General features: G+C 40.2%; 1 protein-coding gene and 1 non-coding gene across 2 annotated transcripts in view; one reads left to right on the top strand and one right to left on the bottom strand.

Annotated features, from left to right (window-relative positions):
- Positions 1–22001, bottom strand: part of SMG6 (SMG6 nonsense mediated mRNA decay factor) — a 291344-nt gene that overhangs the window by 207848 nt on the left and 61495 nt on the right. The window contains exon 9 of the mRNA XM_007520393.3: positions 6647–6708. Coding sequence (XP_007520455.1) covers positions 6647–6708 — 62 coding nt within the window. The remainder of the gene's footprint in view (positions 1–6646; positions 6709–22001) is intronic.
- Positions 13053–13156, top strand: LOC132542356 (small nucleolar RNA U13). The gene has a single exon (XR_009553437.1). It is a non-coding gene; the product is annotated as a small nucleolar RNA U13 (small nucleolar RNA).

The following is a 22001-nucleotide window of genomic DNA, read 5'->3' on the forward strand; positions in this document are numbered from 1 at the left end:
GGCTCCAAAGAGAGGTCATTCAAACCACTGCTTGCCAAATGTGGCCACTGGATCCCAAACAGCGGTGCATGCCTGCAGTTCCTTTGGCAACAGGAACAAACCACAGCTGAAGTCCTCAAAAATAAAAGGGGAATTCAAACTTGGTGCTAGAGAGACAAACCAGGCACATGGGCCCTAGGGCCATGCTGAACAATCCGTGGTCAGCAAAGTATCTTTTATACATCTTTAAACTACCTCTAACCCCCAATAAACTGCTTGTGGTACACTGGGGTATGGAGTGAGGAACTGCTCCAGGCCAGATTAATAAATAGCTTCTGGAAAACCACAGGGAAGGGAAACCTTAAAAATACAGCTTCAAGTCCTAAAGAAAGATGCTTCTAACTTCACCTGAGCCATGGCCCTTTCCCCACTTAATAATGCCCTCAGCAGGTTAGAAAATACTAGGGGTTTTGTTGTTGTTTTCCTCTTAGCAACCTTCATTTCTTATCCTTGAAATGGCAACTCCTACTACCAACCTTTAGTACCCCAAAGTCATGCCACAACTATGGGTCAACTACAGTTTATATTTGCTTCTCTGCAGGGCTTTTCACTGGCACAAAACATGCCATGCCTTTGCTCCCCGCCCCCCCCACACACACACACGCCATTTGGAATGTTCTCCCAACCCACAATAAACACAAAAACAACAATAAAATTGACTTTTTTTTCTATTAATTTTTTATCTGAAAGATTTCATAATCTTTAAAACTCTTGGTGGATATGTAATGGAAGAGAGTGATATGTTTGGAGCTAGGTTGGATCCATTCTTCCCCATGGGTTATAACAAAGATTTCATTTTAAATCCTGACACTGTGCAGCACTCTTTCTGGTTAGAGGTGGGGAGTGGGGCTAGCATTTCTCATTATGAGAACAGCAGAGTTCAGTCTTCTTGAAAAGCAGCCACATTGGGCAAGTTTCAGAGACATGTGTCTCCGTGTTGAAAGGCAGCAGAGAGCCAGCACAGAATGACATGACAAAGTATCACGTGGGACATCTTGCTTCAAAGCAGTATCTGAGGAAGCCTCTTTCCTGGGACAGGAATTGAAACAAATCCATTAACACTTCGTAAGTCAGACTCAAGTCTCAACCACCAGAGCAAGTGTCCACATCTTTTTTAAAAAATAAAAAAGAAAGTTTAAGAAATTTACCTTTCAACAAGTCCATGACTAAAATAAAGGAAAAACAACAATATGAAGTTCTCAAAAGAAAACTCAATTCTGAGATATGAGAGAAGATGGATCAACTCGGACAAAATCAGCTTTAAAAAAAAAAAAAAAAAAAAGCTCTTCCTCAAAGTTCAATAACAATTCCGATTTCCTCAATAAAGTAAAAGTTTATTGAAGTTAAAAAAGCTCTTGCTTCTCAATTTTATAACCAAAGTGCTATCTGAATTCGACCTCTGATTACCTGTGAGTAGTTTTTAGCCGTTTTCTTTGAGATAATCTTTGCTCCATCCTATATTACAGAATGGAAATTATACTAAAACTGAAAAGATAATAATAGAATTCAATTTGTATCTACAAAGAACCCTCATAATACAATTAATTATGTGTCCTTATGAATCATATGCAAGTATGTAAATGCAGCAAAAGGGTCTGGGAGAATATATGGCCAGATCTCTCGTGTTCTCTCTCCGGAGGGCCCAGGGGGTGGGAGTTTCAGCCTTATCTATAATGTTACATTTTTTATAAGGATAATGTGCATATACTACTTGTTTAATAACTGTAAAACTTTAAGCCAAGAAGCAGAAGCAGCGGATCCCACAAAGGAGAGAGTAAAGAGAAAGGATAGTAATGCACAACAGCAAGAAACTGGAAGCGCCTGAAACACCTCCAGTAGCAGATGGCTACACCAACAAGCTCATACAACTGCATTTTAAAGTTGTATTACAGTGAAAAATTCAATATGTATTAAGTGAAAAAAATAGTTTTAAAACAGTTTAATGTCATCCCATTTTACACATATTTGTAAATAATTTATGTGTGTGTGATGTACAGGGGAAAAAAGGCAAAAATATGTATCAGGATTAATAGTAGCTAGTTATATATCTGGACAGTACAAATATGGGTGATTTTTTTTGGGCTGTTTTTTCTAAATATTTTACAGGAAGCACTGCATATACAGTACAAAAAAATTCCCTGAAAACAAGTATCTCTAGCTTTTGTATTTTAAAACATTTACACTTTTAAAAATAAAACATTTTTAAAATTCAAAATCCAAAATAAATACATCAGTCTTTAAATTCCAAGAGTCTTTGATGCTCTGCAAATAGCATAACTAGGCGAGCCAAATAAAAAATGAAATCGGTAACTTTAATCAAGGGAATGATAGGAAGCAAATTTATTCTATTTGGCAAAAATCAAGTCTACAGGCTGCTGTCTTCCTGACCTCTCTTGGTGGAATCTTAGCACAGGTCTGGTCTGCCTCTCACCAGGAAAGCAAATGTCTGTCAGGAGCCATTCGGCACCTCCAGCTGATAGCTCTTCCTGAGCCTGAGAGGATTCTTATTCTTTAAAGCTGCAGAAGGAACAATCATTTATTTTCAGGATACATGTTTCCCTGACCTACATGACCATTTTTCTGAAATGATCTCTAGAGGTATCTTGTCTCATTTAAATGACAGTTTCAAGAAACCAATCTTTAAGACAACATTGGGATCTAAACCCGGGAGTGACTCAGACGGTGACTAACGGGGTAGGACTCAACCTCTCAGATACCGAGGAACACAGCCTAGCTAGACACATTCCCTGTAGAAATTAGCAGCTTCCTAATTTCAAAATTAACAAGGGGAGGGATGAAAATATAGAATCAACCCAGCAGCACAAACAAAATGCAAAGCTGTGTGACAGTGTAGAAATATAAGGGGAAAAGCATAGTGCTAAGAACATAAGGACTGAATGAACCTTGACTAAGCTATTTAAACTACTGATAAGGAAACTGAAGCCCAGACTTTAACTTACTCTCAAGGTTTTGTAACTTGTTGGTGGTGAAAAACAAAAACTTTTTGGCATATGATCCCATCTAATACTAATATCTTTTTCTTTTCTTTTTAAATAAAAAACTACTTTCTTATTCATTTATTAGAGGAAGAAAGAAAGACAAACAGACCAAATGACCACACCACCACTAGCTTTGGCTTATGGTGTTCCCAGGGATTGAACCTGGGACCTCTGGGGCCTAAGACATGCAAATTATTATTTTTATTTTTATTTATATTTATTTATTTTCCCTTTTGTTGCCCTTTTTATTATTGTTGTTATTATTGTTGTTGTTATTGATGTCGTTGTTAGGACAGACAGAAATGGAGGAGGGGAAGACAGAGAGAGAGGAAGATAGACACCTGCAGACCTGCTTCACCGCCTGTAAAGCGACTCCCCTGCAGGTGGGGAGCCCGGGGCTCAAACTGGGATCCTTACACCGGCCCTTGCACTTCGCACCACATGCACTTAGCCCGGTGTGCTACCGCCCAACTCCCAGACATGCAAATTCTATGCTCTACTGAGCTATGTCCCCAGACCACTCTTTCTCATCAGATGCTGAGACTAATCTTGCACACAGTAGGCATTCAAGCACATACCAATGCAACTTGAACATGAGACACAGAAGAAGAAAAAAACCAAGGGAGAAGGTTGGGGTTTTCTCAAAAGGCAAGCAGGACAGCTACATGACTTCAGCTGCTCCCCATTTAAACCTCTTCATTCTTACTTCGTTTTCAACGCCTCCCACATTTCACATCTTCCTGGTAATTAGGCAACAATTCATAATGTTGTGTGTGGCTTGAGCTCACTGCATTTCTAGACTTACAGACTGTTATTGCTGCTTCAGTTTTCTATGGTAATATGTGGCCAAATTCTGTTTGACTTCCAGGAGAGCATGAGAGTCTACGAGAAATATTTATTGAAGGGATAGAATGCCTAGAGTTTACACTACTCATGTGAACACTACTACAACTCATTTTATGTAAAGGTGAAACTACACACTGGTCTTAACTTTTACCAAGAGAATAGGTTATATGCAAGAATAGGAGCAATGCTGGAAAATGTGCTGAACCACAGCAGACCACCTCTGTCATTTGAGAAAAACTTACTCTTCTTTTAAGGCTTCCAGAAAATAAAACTCCCAAACACCTTCCCTTTCTAGAAATTTCTTTCACCTAGTCCAAATCTCCCCAGCAATTCCATACTATAATATTACCATTCTTGTGCTGTTGTCCCATAAAAATTAAGACTATCTTATTTTGACTGTTTTCAAACTGAAACACAATTGGGCACTCCAACGTTACCTTTAAAAGCGCCTTTTTTTTAAAAAAAAAAATCTTTTTTTTTAAATCTTATTTTTTATTAAAGGTTATTTTCCTTTCCAGATTATTAACCATTATATTTCTTTCTCAAACTTCCTGCAAAATATATGCATCTAAATTTGAGATTTTAAAGGAGGTAATCTGGTTCTAACTAATGTAACCTGATAATCATATATGCCCTACATTAAGGGCAAAGATCTATAGTCTTTAGTCCCAAAGGTTTCTAACAAAGCTAAGTATCACTGAGAGTCACAGTTCACAACCATGCAACAAACCTGACCCCTTGGAACATTTGGCAATGTCTGAAAACACTGTATTTTTAAAGATTTATTTTATTTACTTTATATGAGATAGAGAGCTTCATATGAGAGAAAGAAGCCAGAGCACCACTCCAGTACATGTAGTGCCAGAGATCGATCCAGGAGCCTCAGGCATGCAAATTCTGCACTGTAGTGGGTTGAGTTATTGCCCTCAGGAGACATTTTTAATTGCCACACATGGGGAGGGGGAGCTGTGCTTCTGGCATGTATAGTGGAAAGAAGTTAGGAAAGCTGCTTACCACTCTATAATGTATAGCAAGCACAGCACCAATAACAAATTACAATACTCAAAAATATCAACAGTGCAGAGATCAGAGGTCCTAACTTAGAGGAATATAAAATTTAGAAAGCATAGGAAAAGGAAAACAGGAGAAACAACACTGAGAGGAAAGGTGACAAGGGAAAGAAAGATTTCAAAAGTGAGAACTACAGATCATTAAAGAGATAATGAAATACGGTATACTCATTTTAACCACAGTAAAATTAACAGTATTTCCTGCTATGACATGGTATTTTATGAAATGGCATTGACTATCATCTTGCCCACCTTTGACTACAACTTGACGTTTGTTACTCTTTAGTGATTGACCTGGGTCTACTGTAACCTACTAGGGAACACTAGCTCCTTCTGTACAGATTTTCATAAGCTATCGAAGTTTTCATAATAATTTACTCACTGGTTTTTTTTGTTTGTTTGTTTGTTTTAAAAAAGCACTTATGGAGCACCTAATATATACAAGGAACTAATGTTAGGTGACAGTATTGGGTAAAAAATATATCAGAGTCAAGTTTACATGGGGTGGAGGGTGGGAGAGTGGAGCTATTATGAATCTAATCTATTATTCTCACTTTATAGTAACAGAGATGCACTGAATAGCATTCCTCCAAGTTTCTCAAGCCATTTAAAATCAAAACTATCCTTGTGGTAGTCATCACTGTCACTCTTGCCTGGATGATGACAAATAAATATGTAATAAACATACTTTTTAGCCCACCATTCAAAGAACAGCATTTCTACAAAGAGAACAAAAACTTTCAGCTTCTAAAATAAGTACCAAAATATTTAGAAATTGACACAGTGCCTACTTCCACTAAGGAAGCCCAGAAAACTACAGGTCATTTTACAAAGTTTTAACAGAAAGTGAAAGGGAAACATTGACAACAACTGGGGGAAATCTATAATCCAAAACAAATAACCCCAGAGGGTAGCTGACAAAAAAAAACCCTACAACTCAGAAAATATTAAACTGCAGAAGGCCTGTCTGTGAGCACTGCCACAAATCGCTCTCCTAAAGGGTGACTGAGTATTCTGCTTAGGGAGCAGAGAGCCACCAGGCTTTTAGCTTTTAGTTGTACACAGTGAGGAAAAAGTCTGGTCCACCAGAGGGATACTCAAAAATCTTCCCAGGAATTTAATGGATGTTAGAGTTAATGGATTTTAGATTTAATGGAAGTTAGAGTTCTACATACACTAAATTCCCTCAAGTTTATGTGTAAATCTATATAAGATGGTGAAAACCATAGTAAGGGCTGATATTTAAGAGGTTACCAACATGGTGAAGGAACCTGAACACAAAAGGAAAAAGCATGGTTTAGAAGAAGAGAGTATGTTTAAGGAAATTAGTGGACAGTTTTCTCCCCAAGGAGGATCCCTGGCAGCTGCACCCAGGGGTTGTGCATGACTTCCTTGAGGAACTCACTAGGGACTAAGCCGGAAGAAGAGAAATTCAGAGGAATTAGGGGTGGGGGCTGGGAAAAGTTCGTGCTGAAAAGGAGGCTTAGTGAGGTAGAAAAAGAAGAGACAGAGAGTAAGTAATGTTTCCCAAATTTCATGAGCACAATAGGAGAGTAAGTGAAGGGAAGGTGGAGGCCTCTAAGAATTCACACCCTGTGCCCTCAGTTACAAACACAGTCTAGTTGCTAACAATATTAAATTCCAAAATGACTTGTAATGTAGGAAAATAAAATAAACATCCTGCACACTTACCCAATCCGGGTAAACAGCTTCCCATGGGCATGGAGAAAACTGAGGATGAACCTTTTGTTCAGCTGCATGGGAAAAAGAGAGAGGAGAAAACAATTAAACTTTCCCCAGTTTCCTGTAACTGAACAAAGTCCCTAGTGACACAATAACCTGGCCAGGGTCTAAGGGGTGGGCACTAGGGATGGGAACCAAATGGACATGCCCAAACTCTCACACAGACCCAGGGCACATACCCAACAGCTGGGGTTCACCTCAGCCAAGATGACAGCAGGCTCTATGAATGGACAGCACCCTCTGCTGGCAATGGAGCCTCTGTGCAAGGAGTGAAGCCATAATAATGGAAAAGAAACACAAACAGGGATAATACCACTTTTGGAGAAATCCCCATTTTGTTTGTTTATATTTTGTTGGTTGACTGATTTCATTTATTTTTATTTCATCCCAAGAAAGCACGATTCATCTCTGGTAACCAAGGGTAAAATAACCCACTACTCTCCAGTTTTGAAGTAGAAGTTTAGTGCGGAGATCAGAGGTTCTAACTTAGAGGAACATAAAATTAGTGGAACCAACAAAACAGTTCACTTAAAACAGTGAATGTGTGCAGCCCTGGTGCCCCCCAGCCCCACACTGCAGGGAGCTTTGGTGCTGTGGTCTCTCTGCCATGCAGCATTAAAAAAACAAACCTGGAAAGTCGGGCAGTAGCACAGCAGGTTAAGCGCAGGTGGCGCAAAGCACAAGGACCAGCGGCCTAAGGATAACCCCCGGCTCCCCACCTGCAGGGGAGTCACCTCACAGGCGGTGAAGCAGGTCTGCAGGCGTCTGTCTTTCTCTCCCCATCTCTGTCTTCCCCTCCTGTCTCCATTTCTCTCTGTCCTATCCAGCAACAAGAACACCAATAACAACAAGAATAACCACAACAGTGATAAAAACAACAAGGGCAACAAAAAGGAAAATAAATAAAATATATTTAAACAAAGAAGAAAATTCAAATATCTAGAGGGCCAACTAGAAAATAAGATGTGGGGAGTCAGGCGGTAGCGCAGCGGGTTAAGCGCATGTGGCGCAAAGCGTAAAGACCTGTGTAAGGATCCCGGTTCAAGCCCCTTGCTCCCCACCTGCAGGCGGTGAAGCAGGTCTGCGGGTGTGTCTGTGTTTCTCTCCCCCTCTGTCTTCCCCTCCTCTCTCCATTTCTTTCTGTCCTATCCAACAATGATGACATCAATAACAATAACTACAACAATAAAATAAGGACAACAAAAGGGAATATAAAAAAAAAGAAAAAGAAGATGTCAAGAACAGTAATAATCTCTAGATGTCCACTCTAGGTTTTTGGTTTTTTTTTTGCCTCCGTGGTTATCACTGGGGCTTAATGCTGGCGCTACAAGTCCACGGTTCTTGGAGGCTAGTTTTTCCCTTTTGTTGTTGCCCTTGTTGTTTATCACTGTTGTTGTTGGACAGGACAGAGAAAAATCGATAGAGATGGGGAAGATAGAGAGGCGGAGAGAAAGACACCTACAGACCTGTTTCACCACCAGTGAAGCAACCCCCCTGCAGGGGGAATCCAGGAGCTTGAACCTGGATCCTTATGCAGGTCCTTGTGCTTTGCGCCATGTGCACTTAACCCATTGCGTTACCGCCGCCCCCTCCCCTATTTCTTTAGAGATGAATGTTAGCACCCCCGCCCACACACTGGCTCTTATTTGTTGTTGCTGTTGTTGCTTTTCCCCATCATCAGGACTTCACCACACTGAGTCAACTTTCAGAGAAAGAGCTGGATATAAGAAATGTGGGGGGTGTAAGTGGTGGCACACCTGGTTAAGTGCACACTTTACAGTGCACATGGACACAGGCTCCAGTCCCCAGCCCCCACCTGCAGGAGGAAAGCTTCACAAGTGGTGATGCAGGGCTGCAGATGTCTCTCTGTCTTCTATCTCCCCGCTTCCCTCTCAATTTCTCTGTCTCTATCCAATAATAAATGAATAAAAAATGTAATTTAAAACAATCCTAAAAAACAAAACAAAACAGCTTGAAAGGGAAAGATGTCATGACACCAACACTTCCCATAGTGCACTAAGAACCATACTTGAACTTGGCTCATATACACAACAGAACAATCCAGGTGACTTATCTTGCTGGCACCCTCCAATCTCTATTTTCTTTTTCCTACGGTTCATTTTATTATATATGAGAAAAGGTTTCGCATGAGGCAAAAAGACAAACTCTGGTACATGCAGTGTTAAGGACTGAACTGGGAGCCTCGGGTATACTAACTAGCCCAGTGTTCTGCCAAATGAGCAATTTCTCCAGTTACTTTTTTTTTTTGCCACTAGGATTACTGCTGGGGCTCAGTGCTGGCACTATGAATCTACTGCTCTTGGTGGGAATTTTTTTTGCATCCTCCTCCTTCTGTGTTTTTTATTTTTCCCTCTACCTATTTTATCTGATAGGCAGAGAGAAATTGAGAGGGGAGGAGGAGATAGAGAAGGAGGAAAAAAGTTAAGACACCAGCAGACCTGCTTCACTGATCATGAGGCTTCCCTCTCACAGGTGAGTGGGGGCATTGAACCCAGGTTCTTGCACATGGCAAGAACTCAAGCAGGCATACCACTGCACGGCCCCCTCAATATTTCTTTAAAAAAAAAATCTGGGAGTCAGGCAGTAACGCAGCTGGCTAAGCGCAGGTGGCGCAAAGCAGGAGGACCAACAGAAGGATCCTGGTTTGAGCCCCCAGCTCCCCACCTGCAGGGGAGTTGTTTCTCCTCCTCTCTCTATTTCTCTCTTATCCAACAATGATGACATCAATAGCAACAATAATAACTACAACAATTAAAAAAAAGGGCAACAAAAGGGAATAAATATTTTTTTAAATCTGTAGGCTTTGTTTTTTTAATGAGAAGTTCTCAGGGTTATGAATGTTAGCGAACAGAGGGAAAATTAACATTAAGCAAGCCAAAAACACACATTTGGTAGCCGTATCTGGTGCACGAGCTACCAAGTTACAATTTCAGTTCAGAGTTCTAAAAATGGCCTAGGTGGCAGCACAGTGGATAAAGCATTAGACTCTCAAGCGTGAGGTCCCGAGTTCAATCCCCCGCAGCACATGTACCAGAGTGTTGTCTGGTTCTTTCTCTCTCTCCTATCTATCTTATGAATAAGTAAATAAAATCTGTAAAAAAAATAAAAATAAAAAATTCCAAAAATCTGTTTCTTTCAAACTAAGGGGAGGGTCCCAGGAGAAAAATAAGGGAAGAAAATTTTAATTCCAAAAGAAAGTAGAGATAATATAAAGCTTAGACTTGTAGTCATCTTCATTGGTCTCCTAGAATCAGTATGTTCAAGACCCTGTAGTGAAACAGGAAGAAAACTCAAAAATGTTGATTTCAGTACAATACCTGGGGCAAGAAACAGTTCAACTAAGTAAAGGCAGGAAATATAAGTAAAGGTGGGGAGACAACACATGGTAACAACACCAGACTTTCATGCCTGAAGCTGAGGTCCCATGTTGAATCCTAGAAACACCATTAGCCAGAGCTAAACAGTGTTCTGTTCTATGTGTCTCTCTCATTATTAATATAAATATACACAAGTATCCCTAGTTACTTTTCCCAAGAGGAAAACTCTAGTTTATTCCCTCAAGAAACAACATCAGTCTATTACAAATGGAAGCTAATTATGGAAAGAAGTGTGATGCTCACTTCATCAATGACTTCAACAGCAAAAAAGTTTCACTATCTTTGCCAACTTGAATCAGTGATAGTCGATCAAACATTAATATGTGTAGTTTAAAAAGCCTGGGTGATTTTTCTTTAATTTTCAATTATTTTATTTTATTTTATTTTATTTGTATTTATTATTGGATAGAGTCAAGAGTGAAATTGAGGGGGGAGAGGGAGAAAGAGAAGGAAAGAGACAGACATCTGCAGCCCTGCTTCACCACTTGTGAAGCTTTCCCCCTGCAGGTGGGAACCAGGAGCTTGAACCTAGGTCCTTATATACTGTAATGTGTGTGCTTAACCAAGTGCACCACTGCCTGGCACCCCCCAAAGTTGTTTTTTTTTTTTTAACTAGAGGGGCGAACCTCTGGTTTCTGGTGAGACTGGGACTTGAACCTGAAGCTCTGCTGCCTCAGGCATGAAGGCCTCTGTGCAGAGTCACTACACTATGTAAGCAATTTGCCTTAGGGTGATTTTTCCAACGGTAAAACTATCTCTATAGTGAGGTGAGTCAGGGCCTGGACACCATGTTCAAGGAACACAAGGAAAGATGAGGAACTACTGCAAAATAAATAGTCAAAGTTTACACCACTTCCAGTGGCATATGTGGGTTAAGATGCAGAGCCCTACATCCTTGTAGAGGAAAATGGTGAAAAATAAGGACTCTTCTATCTAATTGACCTGCGTTAAAGTTCTACTTCTACTGAACTGCTGTGACACGTTGGGTAGCTGACCTAATCTCTTTATTCCCACCCCTTCCACCCCGACCAGGGCTTTAAGCATGTGTGATTCTAGTACACTCGGACTGATTTTTTTTCCCTTTTGTCACCAGGGCTCACTGTCTTCATGACAACAACTACGCTCTCTAGTGGCCTTTTTTTTTTTTTCCTGATAGAGACAGAGAGAAACAAAGAAGGGGGAAAAGAAACACCTGCAGCACTGCTCCATCACTCATGCCAGGGCTTGAACCCATGTGATGTGTACACATAACCAGGTATATACCATCACCTGGCCCCAGTAAATCTTTTGAAAAATAAGTTTTAAAAAAGCAAATAATTTTATTTTTTCACTCTATTTACCTATATTATTGATCTAACAGTGCTTCACAAAGTTTTAAGAATTCAGGAGTGTAATTTCACACTCACAGATGGTAGTCACCACACCCTCCACCAAAGTTCTATGCTCTCTCTTACCCCAGTAACCATCATAGTTCTCACAAAACCTAGTGCCCAGAGGGCCGGGCTGTGAAGTTCACAAGGATCCTGATTTGAGCCCCTGGCTCCCCACCTGCAGGGGGGTTGCTTCACAAGCAGTGAAGCAGGTCTGTAGGTGTCTGTCTCTACCCCCTCTCTGTCTTCCTCTCTTCTCTCAATTTCTCCTGTCCAACAACAGCAGCAGCAGCAACAACACCGACAACAGTAACAGCAACAACAACTATGGGAAGAAAAAAAAAGTTGGCCTCCAGGAGCAGTGGATGTATAGTGCAGGCACCAAGCCCCAGAGATAACCCTAGAGGCAAAAATATCAATGCAGTGCCCAATGATAACAAACTGGAGAAAGATATTGTAGAATATATATAATGGGATAATACTCTGTAATTAAAAGGATGAGGCTGTCTCATTTAGAACAAAATGGACGGAACTAGAAATGGATATGCTAAGTGAACTAAGTAAAGAGGTGGAGAACTAGCAGGTGATTACTCTCATGTGGAACACAGATGATTAAAACAGAGGAACATGAAGAAAAGGAAAAAAAAAATACCCAGACCCTCTATTCATATTTTAACTCAATTTTACAGTAGCCAACTCTAAGTGGTTAATCACACATACAAACAGGAAGAATCCTTATAACTGGCTACAATTATACATACAGAGTCCCTTGATAGAAATAGGAAAATAACAGCCCATTTCACTAAAGCCAATTACCATCCCCCATTGGCAGCTCCATGGCAACTTAAGATATTTAAGCAACTTAAACCAATAAATGACACGGTTAGATCTTGAGCCCTGGTATTCAAATCCCAGATACTATTGTTCTTCCCTTTTATTGCATCTATCTTAGGAAGAGGACTGCTGAGCTTATTCATGAAGGGCTGATGAAGAAATAAGAGCAACCATAACGTAATTCAGTTTTAATTCAACCAATTTAGTAGGAAACTCATATGACACATAATACCTACAACAGTAAAATAAGAGCAACATGGGGCTTTTTGATATTGTGGTATTTTTCTACAGTTCTCAGAGGTAGAAGATGAAACACAATTAATTACTCAAATCCACACTTATCCTTATTGTTTTTTAACTGTTAGTAGAAAAAAGAATTCAAGCCCCTGGTCCCCACCTGCAGGGGGAACTTCACGAGAGGTAAAGCAGTGCTGCCGTTGTCTCTCTGTCTCTCTGTCTCTCTCCCCCTCTCAATCTCTACCCATTCCTCTCAATTTCTGGCTGTCCCTATCAAATAAGTAAATATTAAAAAAAAAAAAAAAAACTTATAGGTGCTGGGTGGTGGCTCATCTGGTCGAGCACACATGTTAGAATGAACAAGGACCCGGTTTGAGCCCCTGGTCCCCGCCTGCAGAGGGAAAGCTTCACAAGTGGGGAAGCAGGGCTGCAGGTGTCTGTCTCTCTCTGACTCCCTTCCCTCTCAATTTCTGGCTGTCTCTATCCAATAAATAAATAAACATAACATTTTTTTAAATCATTTTGTAGTTCATAAGTGTGATGATTGGGTTGCCACGCGAGAGCGTGAGATGTGCCACCCACAAACCTTGTTATGACGTCGGCACATTACCCGTCTGACATGAAAAAAAAAAATTTTTTTTTTAACTTATAAAAAATAAAAAGGAATTCAATGGATTGTTTTTCAACTAATAAGTGAAAGGAACCTCAGGGACATTTTTCAAACTATACATATATTCTTGCTGACCTTGGTTAATGAGAATCAAGCCTTTATTTGTATTTTGGAAGTATCTGCCACCCTAAACATAGTTTCTCTTTATTGTCACCAATATCACTTTAAATAGGAAAGAAGCTAAAAATGTAAATGCATCCTAGAGAGAAGTCATCTTATACTGAGAAAGTAAATTTATTACAGACTGATCAAAATGGGCCTAAGCAACACTGATTTTAATAATACAAAGTCAGCACTAAGGCAGAAAGAACTTAAAGAAAGAAAACTTTTTTTTTTGCCTCCTGGGTTATTGCTGGGGGCCAGTGCCTGTACCACAAATCCACTGCTCCTGGAGGCTATTTTTTTCCCTTTTGTTGCCCTTGTTTTTTTTATCATAGTTGTGGTTATTATTGTTGTTGTTGATGCCATTGTTGTTGTTGAATAGGACAGAGAAATGGAGAGAGGAGGGGAAGACGGGGGGGGGGGGGGGGGGGGAGACAGACACCTGCAGACCTGCTTCACCACCTGTGAAGCGATTCCCCCTGCAGGTGGGGAGCCGGGACTCAAACCGAGATCCTTATGCCAGTCCTTACACTTCACGCATGTGCACTTAACCCCGCTGCACAACCACCTGCCCCCATTTTTCTTTTATAGAGACACAAATAGATACCTGCAGCACTGCTCCACCACCCAGGAGACACCCCCCCACCCCACATGTGGAGACCATCTGGATCTTTACGCATGGTAACATATGCTCTTCCAGATGTGCCACTACCCAATCCCTAATGGCATGACTCAACAATTCACTCCTATAAACTAACTCAGGGCAGAAGATTTCATTTGGTGGTAGAGGTAGTGCACAGACATCGATCATGATGAGATCAAGAAACTGTACTGAATGATAATTGTCTTTTAAAATATTATTTCCCCAGGGGCCAGGCAGTATCAGAGCAGGTTAAGCACACATGATGCGAAATGCAGGGAAGGCATAAGGATCCCGGATTGAGCCCCTGGCTCTCCACCTGCAGGGGGTTCACTTCACAAGCAGTGAAGCAGGAATACAGATGTTAATCTTTCTCTCCACCCTCTCGATTTTTCTCTGTCCTATCCAACAACAATGATAATGATGAACAACAAGGGCAACAAAAGGGGAAAAAATAGCCTCCAGGAGCAGTGGATTCATAGTGCAGGCACAGAACCCCAGAGGCAATAAATAAATATTTCCCCCAATAAAGTGATATTAAAAAAGAGAGAGAGAATGCTACTCCTTCACTGCTTACAGATCTTCTTCCAACATTTACATATTTCACCAGAAACTAAAAATATTTCTTAGGTGTAACCCTGAGAGACAGTATTGGATCTATTAAACAATTCTTGACTCTAGTTCAACTCAAAACCAATTCACTGTGGACGCCTAAATCTTACATGTCATCTAAAAACAATGGTCAAAGGGAACACTAGTGGCAGTAGTCAGATGGGTAGTTCTCTAAACATTCATAATCAAGTCTGCTATGCCATTAGCTGTGGGATTATGAATAAAATGGCTTGTGTCTCAAGAGTAAAATGGATTTTCTACCACTGATGTAAATTTATATAGCTCAGCTGAATAGATATATCCTTATAGACAATAGAGTCCTCAGTAAGAATGAAATGAAATAACATGAATGAAAATATTTTGAGGAATAAATGTTTAATGCAATCTCTGGTAGTTATTATCCCAAAATGACTCAGTACTTTATTAATTATGGAGCAAAGAAGGAGAAAGAAGCTTTTCAGAAACAACAATATAGCAGTTGAGTAAATAAAATAGCTCATCTGGCATGTTTAGGACTTGCATGCTTGAGGTTCTGTCTCAAAAGTCAGCATCACATGTTCCCAGAATGCTATCTTCCCTTTTTCTCATGTGAAACTCTCTATCTCATATAAAATAAATAATTTTTTAAAACTCTATGACTGTAGGGGGCCAGGTGGTGAGCACATGCAGTAGAGTGAACAACTTATGAAGCTGAAGGAACTGGACTCATGTTGGTGATCCTTACTGCAGCGGAGAAATTCCATGAGCAGTGGAGTAGCAGTGCTACACATGTATCTCTTTCTCCCTCCCTCTCTCTCACACCCTATTTCTCTTTATCCCTATTTAAAAAAAAAAAAAATGGAGTTGCTTCACCAAAGGAAAAATATCTAAGCATCGAAAAATTTAAATAGTATGGGGAAAAAAACGTTGGAAAATATAAAATAAATAAAAGAAGGAAACTTTGAACCTTGTGTACCAAGCAAATGCCAGGCCTAGCAAACAGTGCTAGTCCTAGATTACTTATTGATTTAAAAACAAACAAACAAAAAAACCACAAAAAGAAAACAAAATATAAAAACAAATTAATGTTTTATAGACCCTAGGGAAAAGAATTTTCAGCAAAGTACAAAAATTTAAAGCATTCCTTACTTTAATTTTGTAATTCTTTACTGTGGAATAGCTCAGAGTGTCAGTTCTGTTTTAAATAACATAGGTGATAACTGAGCAAGGAAACACAATTTGGACTATAAAATTCTTGCTTTAATAAAAATTCCTTAAGCAGTGAAAAAAAATGGAGTTGTCATGTATGCATTGAGCCCCAGCAATAACTCTGGTGGTAAAGAAAAAAGATGAATGAATTAAAAGAAAGTCTATGACCCCACCACCCTGAATAAGCCTGGAATAATCAGAACCAACAATACAACACAAGAGAATTCTAAAGTACGTCCAACATAATTCCTAAATAGCCATTCCCACTACTAAATAATTGTGTAGAAAACTTAATTTCTGAAAAGTAAATTATTTAAAGGGTAGTAAAAAGTAGTCAGTATTGAACAGAATCCCAATGTGCATTTCTAAAGTGCTTTAGAAATTATTTTTAATTGCAGCTATCAAGAACAATGAACCCACCTTCTCTGACCCATCTTGGACAGAGCTAGAAGGAATTATGTTAAGTGAACTAAGTCAGAAAGATAAAGATGAGTATGGGATGATCCCACTCATCAACAGAAGTTGAGTAAGAAGATCTGAAAGGGAAACTAAAAGCAGGACCTGATCAAACTGTAAGTAGGGCACCAAAGTAAAAACCCTGTGGTGAAGGGTAGACATGCAGCTTCCTGGGCCAGTGGGGGGTGGGAGTGGGTGGGAGGGATGGGACACAGTCTTTTGGTGGTGGGAATGGTGTTTATGTACACTCCTAGTAAAATGTAGTCATATAAACCACTAGTTAATTAATATGAAAGGGGGAAAATTAATTGTATGTCTCGAAGTTTTTCAAAACACAAACTGAGTCTTTTTAATATATAGGCTGTGTAATTGATATGCAGACTCTCTCAAAAGCCTAGACCAAGTAGATCAGAAGCAACCAATAGCATAGCTATATACAAGATACTGGGTACTGTACAGCAAACCCTAACAAAAGGACTTTTCAAAGTTAACCCAATTACCAATTAATGTGATGATAACATTAACTATCGATTGTCTTTTTGAACCCTAAGACAGCAGGAACCTCACATCTCCACTATAGAGCCCCTACTTCCCCCCAGTCCTGGAACCCTTGGATAGGGCCCACTTTCCCGTATGCCTCTCCCAATCCATATCAAATAATACTGCATCTGCCGATCATAACCTAACCAATGCAACGATTGCCACCTCAACATGCTTCACTTCAGACTGTGTCCAGAGACTTCACGTGTGGAATGACAACCCTTCAGCTTCATTACTCGGGTGAGACCTTTCCTTTTATAGTACACTCTAATTTCATCTCAGGTGGTTCACTTTCTAACAAAGTCCCATAACCTAGATATACACCAGTTTCTGTGAGAGAGAGCTTATGTTCACACGTATCCATAAACTACTGCAAAATATATACCTGAAAGCAGAAGTATACTAGAGTTTGCAGTGAGTACCTGCCTAACACTTCCTCTCCACTATTCCAAGCTTTGGGTCCATGATTGCTCAACAATTTGTCTGGCTTCGTATGTTAACTCTTTTCAATCACCAGGTTCCAGATGCCACCAGGATGCTGGCCAGGCTTCCCTGGATTGAAGACCCCATCAAGGTGTCCTGGATCTCAGACACACCCTAATAGGGAAAGAGAGAGACAGACTGGGAGTATGGACCGACCAGTCAATGCCCATGGTCAGCGGGGAAGCAATTACAGAAGCCAGACCTTCTGCCTTCTGCAACCCTCAATGACCCTGGGTCCATGCTCCCAGAGGGATAGAGAATGGGAGGGCTATCGGGGGAGGGGGTGGGTTGTGGAGATTGGGTGGTGGGAATTGTATGGAGTTGTACCCCTCCTACCTTATGGTTTTGTTAATTAATCCTTTCTTAAATAAATTTTTTAAAATTATTTTTAATTATTTAGTAGAAATTATTTTCTAATATCTGCCAAAAATATCACCATTTTTATATAATAAACACTAAAAAAATGTTACACCTTAAGAGGTTATTTAGTCTCTTAGATATGACACATAGAGATCAAATTTAATGGTGGCAAAAACACAGAGAACATATAACCAAAACCCATGTATTATTTCCTTAAAGCACTAAGATAACGGGAGTGAGGAGGAAGCTGCTGTGTTTCTATCAAGGCATAATCAAGAGCAAACCAGGAAGACAGGATTCCCAATGCCAAGAAACTTGTCATGTAATAAAAATAAATAAATAAATAAATAAATAAATAAATAAAATTATATATATATATATATATATATATATATATATATATATATATATATACCAACTTGTCAACTATTTATATTCCAAAACCTAAGATAAACGTGCTAGGAAGCACTGCTTCTTTTAATGGTCAGTAACCATCAGTCAGGAGAAGCCTTGGGCTGGGTAATAGCTTGTCAAGTAGAGCACACACCTTACCATGTACAAGATTCTAGTGGCTGGAGCACTAGAACCACATGGAAGTATGCTAGATGGCAATCAGGAAGCTCCCTGCGTGATCACGGAGCAGTGCTAAGGTGCCTCTTCTCCCCATGCCTCACTCTCCCTCTTTACTTTTCTCCTTCTCTAGATGAAAGAAAGAAAGAGAGGAAGGAAGGAAGGAAGGAAGGAAGGAAGGAAGGAAGGAAGGAAGGGGAAGAGAAGAGAAGAGAAGAGAAGAGAAGAGAAGAGAAGAGAAGAGAAGAGAAGAGAAAAAAAGGGAAAAGAGGGGGAAAGAATAGAAGGAAAGAAGGGAAGCAGCAAGCTTGGGCCTGGAAGGTCACTCAGCAACAGCATGCATGGACAAAGTCCCTGGCTCACTCCCTGGCGCCTCATTTTAAAAGTGAAAGAAAGAAAATGAGATGTACTGTAAGCCATTCACCATCACCACCACCACACCTGCCCGATAAAATGGGAAAGGAGGAGAAAAAGCAAAAGGAAGAGGAGAAGGTGGGATGGGATGGTGTGAGGCCAGGTGCGGTAGAACCCGTGGGGGGAGGGGACTTCACAAGCAGTGAAACAGCGCTGCAGGAGTATCTCCCTCCCTCTCAATTTCTCTCAGTTTCTACCAGGAAGGAAGGAATCAGGGAGGGAGAGAGAGAGGGAGGGAGAAAGAAGAAGAAAAGATAAAAAAGGGAGGAAGAAGACAACAAAGGGGGAGTCAGGCGGTAGCGCAGCAGGTTAAGCGCACATGGCGCAAAGCACAAGGACCGGCATAAGGGTCCCAGTTTGAGCCCCCCCCCCACCTGCAGGTGAGTTGCTTCACAGGCGGTGAAGCAGGTCTGCAGGTGTCTACTTTTCTCTCCCCCTCTGTCTTCCCCTCCTCTCTCCATTTCTCTTCGTTCTATCCAACGACAATGACATAACAACAACAACAGTAAAACAACAAGGGCAACAAAAGGGAATGAACATTTTTTTTAAAAAAGACATCCTGGCAAACAAAACATAAATCAGTGATGCAACTGACCTTTAGATGAGATAAAAATTTATTCATTAAGATTTTTAGTGTTCCTCTTTCCAGTGAATGGATAAAGAAAGAAGTACGAACAAGCCACACAGCTAAATTCAAATGCTTTATTGGAAGCAAAACAGATCCCTTCCTTGGATTACAGAGCCACAACCAGGCCGAGGCAGAAAAGAGATGATGGCTATTCTTCAGTTTGATTTCTCCACTGCTGAACTGTCCTGGGCAGGATGACAGCTCAATTAGCTCTAATTAAGCACAAGTTCCATGTAGAGATGTCCTACTTACATGGCTGGATCTGAGTCATGTGAACCCAAGCATAAAATGTATCTCTTAAAAGCACTTCTTCCAACTAATGCATCCCTTAAAACAATGGCTCTCACCCTCACACTGTAGTTTATTTAGTGCTGCCCAATAATTGTCTTAACATTAAAGCAATTTACTTCCTATTACTTCATTATCTCTCCTACTGAAAGCTAGCAGACCAGAAGGAAATTGGGCCGAGTGTCAAATCAGCAGCCAGCAAGCAGGGGGACAGCTGAACTCAGAGTACCTGGAAGGCTTTCAGCAAAGACACTGACATTGTGTTTAAATTTTTAATAAAAGAAATCACAAATTTGTCAGTATTGTATATTTATACAGTGCTTGTTTATTGGCAGGGGGGAATAAGACAAAATGATATAAATAAAGATTGTTGCTTTGCAAGTCAAAGAACTGAATTCAAAGTTTAGTTGTGTCATTTATTTGCTATAAAATTATCAGCAAATCACATCAACTTTCTAAGGCTGTTACTTCAACTATAAAATAAAAAAGGCTGATCAGTATCAGTGACTCTGTAATACTGAGTTTTTAATGCATATCATAAAAAAAATACAGAATCCTCAGTCCTACAGAGTCATAATCTGGTGGGGAGAGGGCAGGGATGATTGCAAATTGGCATTTTTTAAAGGGTCTCCAAGTAATTCTGAAAAATAGTCACTGGGAACCAGCAGGGGGTCAACAAACTATAGCTCATGCGTCTGATCTATTCTGGCACCTGTTTCTATATGGTCCATGAGGTAAGAGAGGCTTTTAAATTTTAGTGGTTCAAAAAGTTAAAAGAGTATTTCATGATACATTAAATTTTACTAGTGTTTCCCAAAATAATTTTTTTTGTTGTTTACCTACACAACACTTAAAAGTTACCACATAAGTACCCTGCACAGAAAAAATCCTCTTGTACTGAAGAGATAAAGATGAGCACATTTTAGAAGAACCTCCACTTTCAGGATATTCTGATAGCTACTTACTTCCTATCACTTCAAATGAATGACCAATCTATAGTGCTACTTTCACTTTTAAAATTAAAAAAAAGTACAAAATTATATGGGTTTAGTTAAGTCTAATCTTGCTTGCCAGCTTCACAGAAAACACCATCCAAGTCTAGGAGAAGGGGGTTGGGGGGAATGCTGCTCTCAAAGTTTTTGAACTCAAGATACTCCAAAAGCTTTAGAGAATAAAAATGGGAGGCAGGAATAGTCAGCATAATGGTTATGCAAAGAGACTCTCATGCCTATGGCCCCAAAGTCCCAAGTTTAGTATCTCCCCACCACCACCACCACCACTACCATAATAAACCAGAGCTGAGCAGTGCTGTGGTGTTAAAAAGGGGTGTGTGGAGGGGAAGACCATGGCAGTGGCACCCCTGGTTAAGCACTCACATACACTGCATAAGGACCCAAGTTCAAGCCCCTGGTCCCTACCTGCAGGGGGAAAGCTTCATGAATGGCGAATCAGGGCTGCAGGTGTCTTGTCTCTCTCCCCATTGCCCCTTCCCTCTCTCAATTTCTCTGTCTCTATTCAATAATAAATAAACATATGAAAAAAGAAGAAGATGAAGAAGAAGCCACAGTAGGGCTAAGTAATTGGATACAAACTACACAACTGTCCAAAAAGGGCTTCATCCAAACTAGAACACCCCTAGACATTTCCCAAAATATCCCCTAATCAAGGGAAAGTGCCTTTAGGTTTTAGGTTTATGAATCTCTAAACTAGAATCTGACAATCTAGCAAACAGCTCAAAAGAGCCACCACCACTGCAGCATCCTAAGGTACACAGAGAAAAAGAGTTCAACCAAAGGGCATCACTGTTGCTCTGACTAGGTTACTTTCTGAATGAGTTTTCACTCTGACTCATCTCTCTCAGTGCCTGAGAACTCTCATAGCCACCCAACTACCCAAATTGTAGGGTTGCTGGGACACCCCAAGTCTATTCTGAACAAAGTGAGAAAAAAGAAAATGAATGAAGCTATTCAATGATGAGGTGGGCAACCAGAAAATGCTTCTTCAAAGCCACATACACAAACTCAGACACATCATCTCTGGGACAACAGAGTATGAGAATGGTGAGGTCCTTTCCCACACTCTGTCCACCCCATTCATTCAACAAAAACTTACTGGGCACCATCTATGTGTAGGACACAGTGCACATACTGTGAACAAAGCAGAAATAATTTCCTACTATGCAGAGATAATCCCTGTTGTGAAGGTGACACAATTACAAAGTACCATGACTGAAAGAGTACAGGATGATGCATATTTCCACATCAGGAACACATTAACTTCTAAAGTGACAGCTGAAGAATCTATTAAAAGTGGTCCAGGAGGTGGCGCAGTAGACAAAGCATTGGACTCTCAAGCATGAGGTCCTGAGTTCAACCCCCAGCAGCACATGTACCAGAGTGCACCACCTGGTTCTTTCTGTCTGGTTCTTTCTCTCTTCCTTTCCCTCTCATTGATAAACAAATAAAATTTAAAATAAATAAATAAAAACTTAAAAAATAAAAGTGGTCCAGGAGG

This window comes from Erinaceus europaeus, chromosome 12 (assembly GCF_950295315.1).
Source record: "Erinaceus europaeus chromosome 12, mEriEur2.1, whole genome shotgun sequence".
Classification (NCBI taxonomy): domain Eukaryota; kingdom Metazoa; phylum Chordata; class Mammalia; order Eulipotyphla; family Erinaceidae; genus Erinaceus; species Erinaceus europaeus.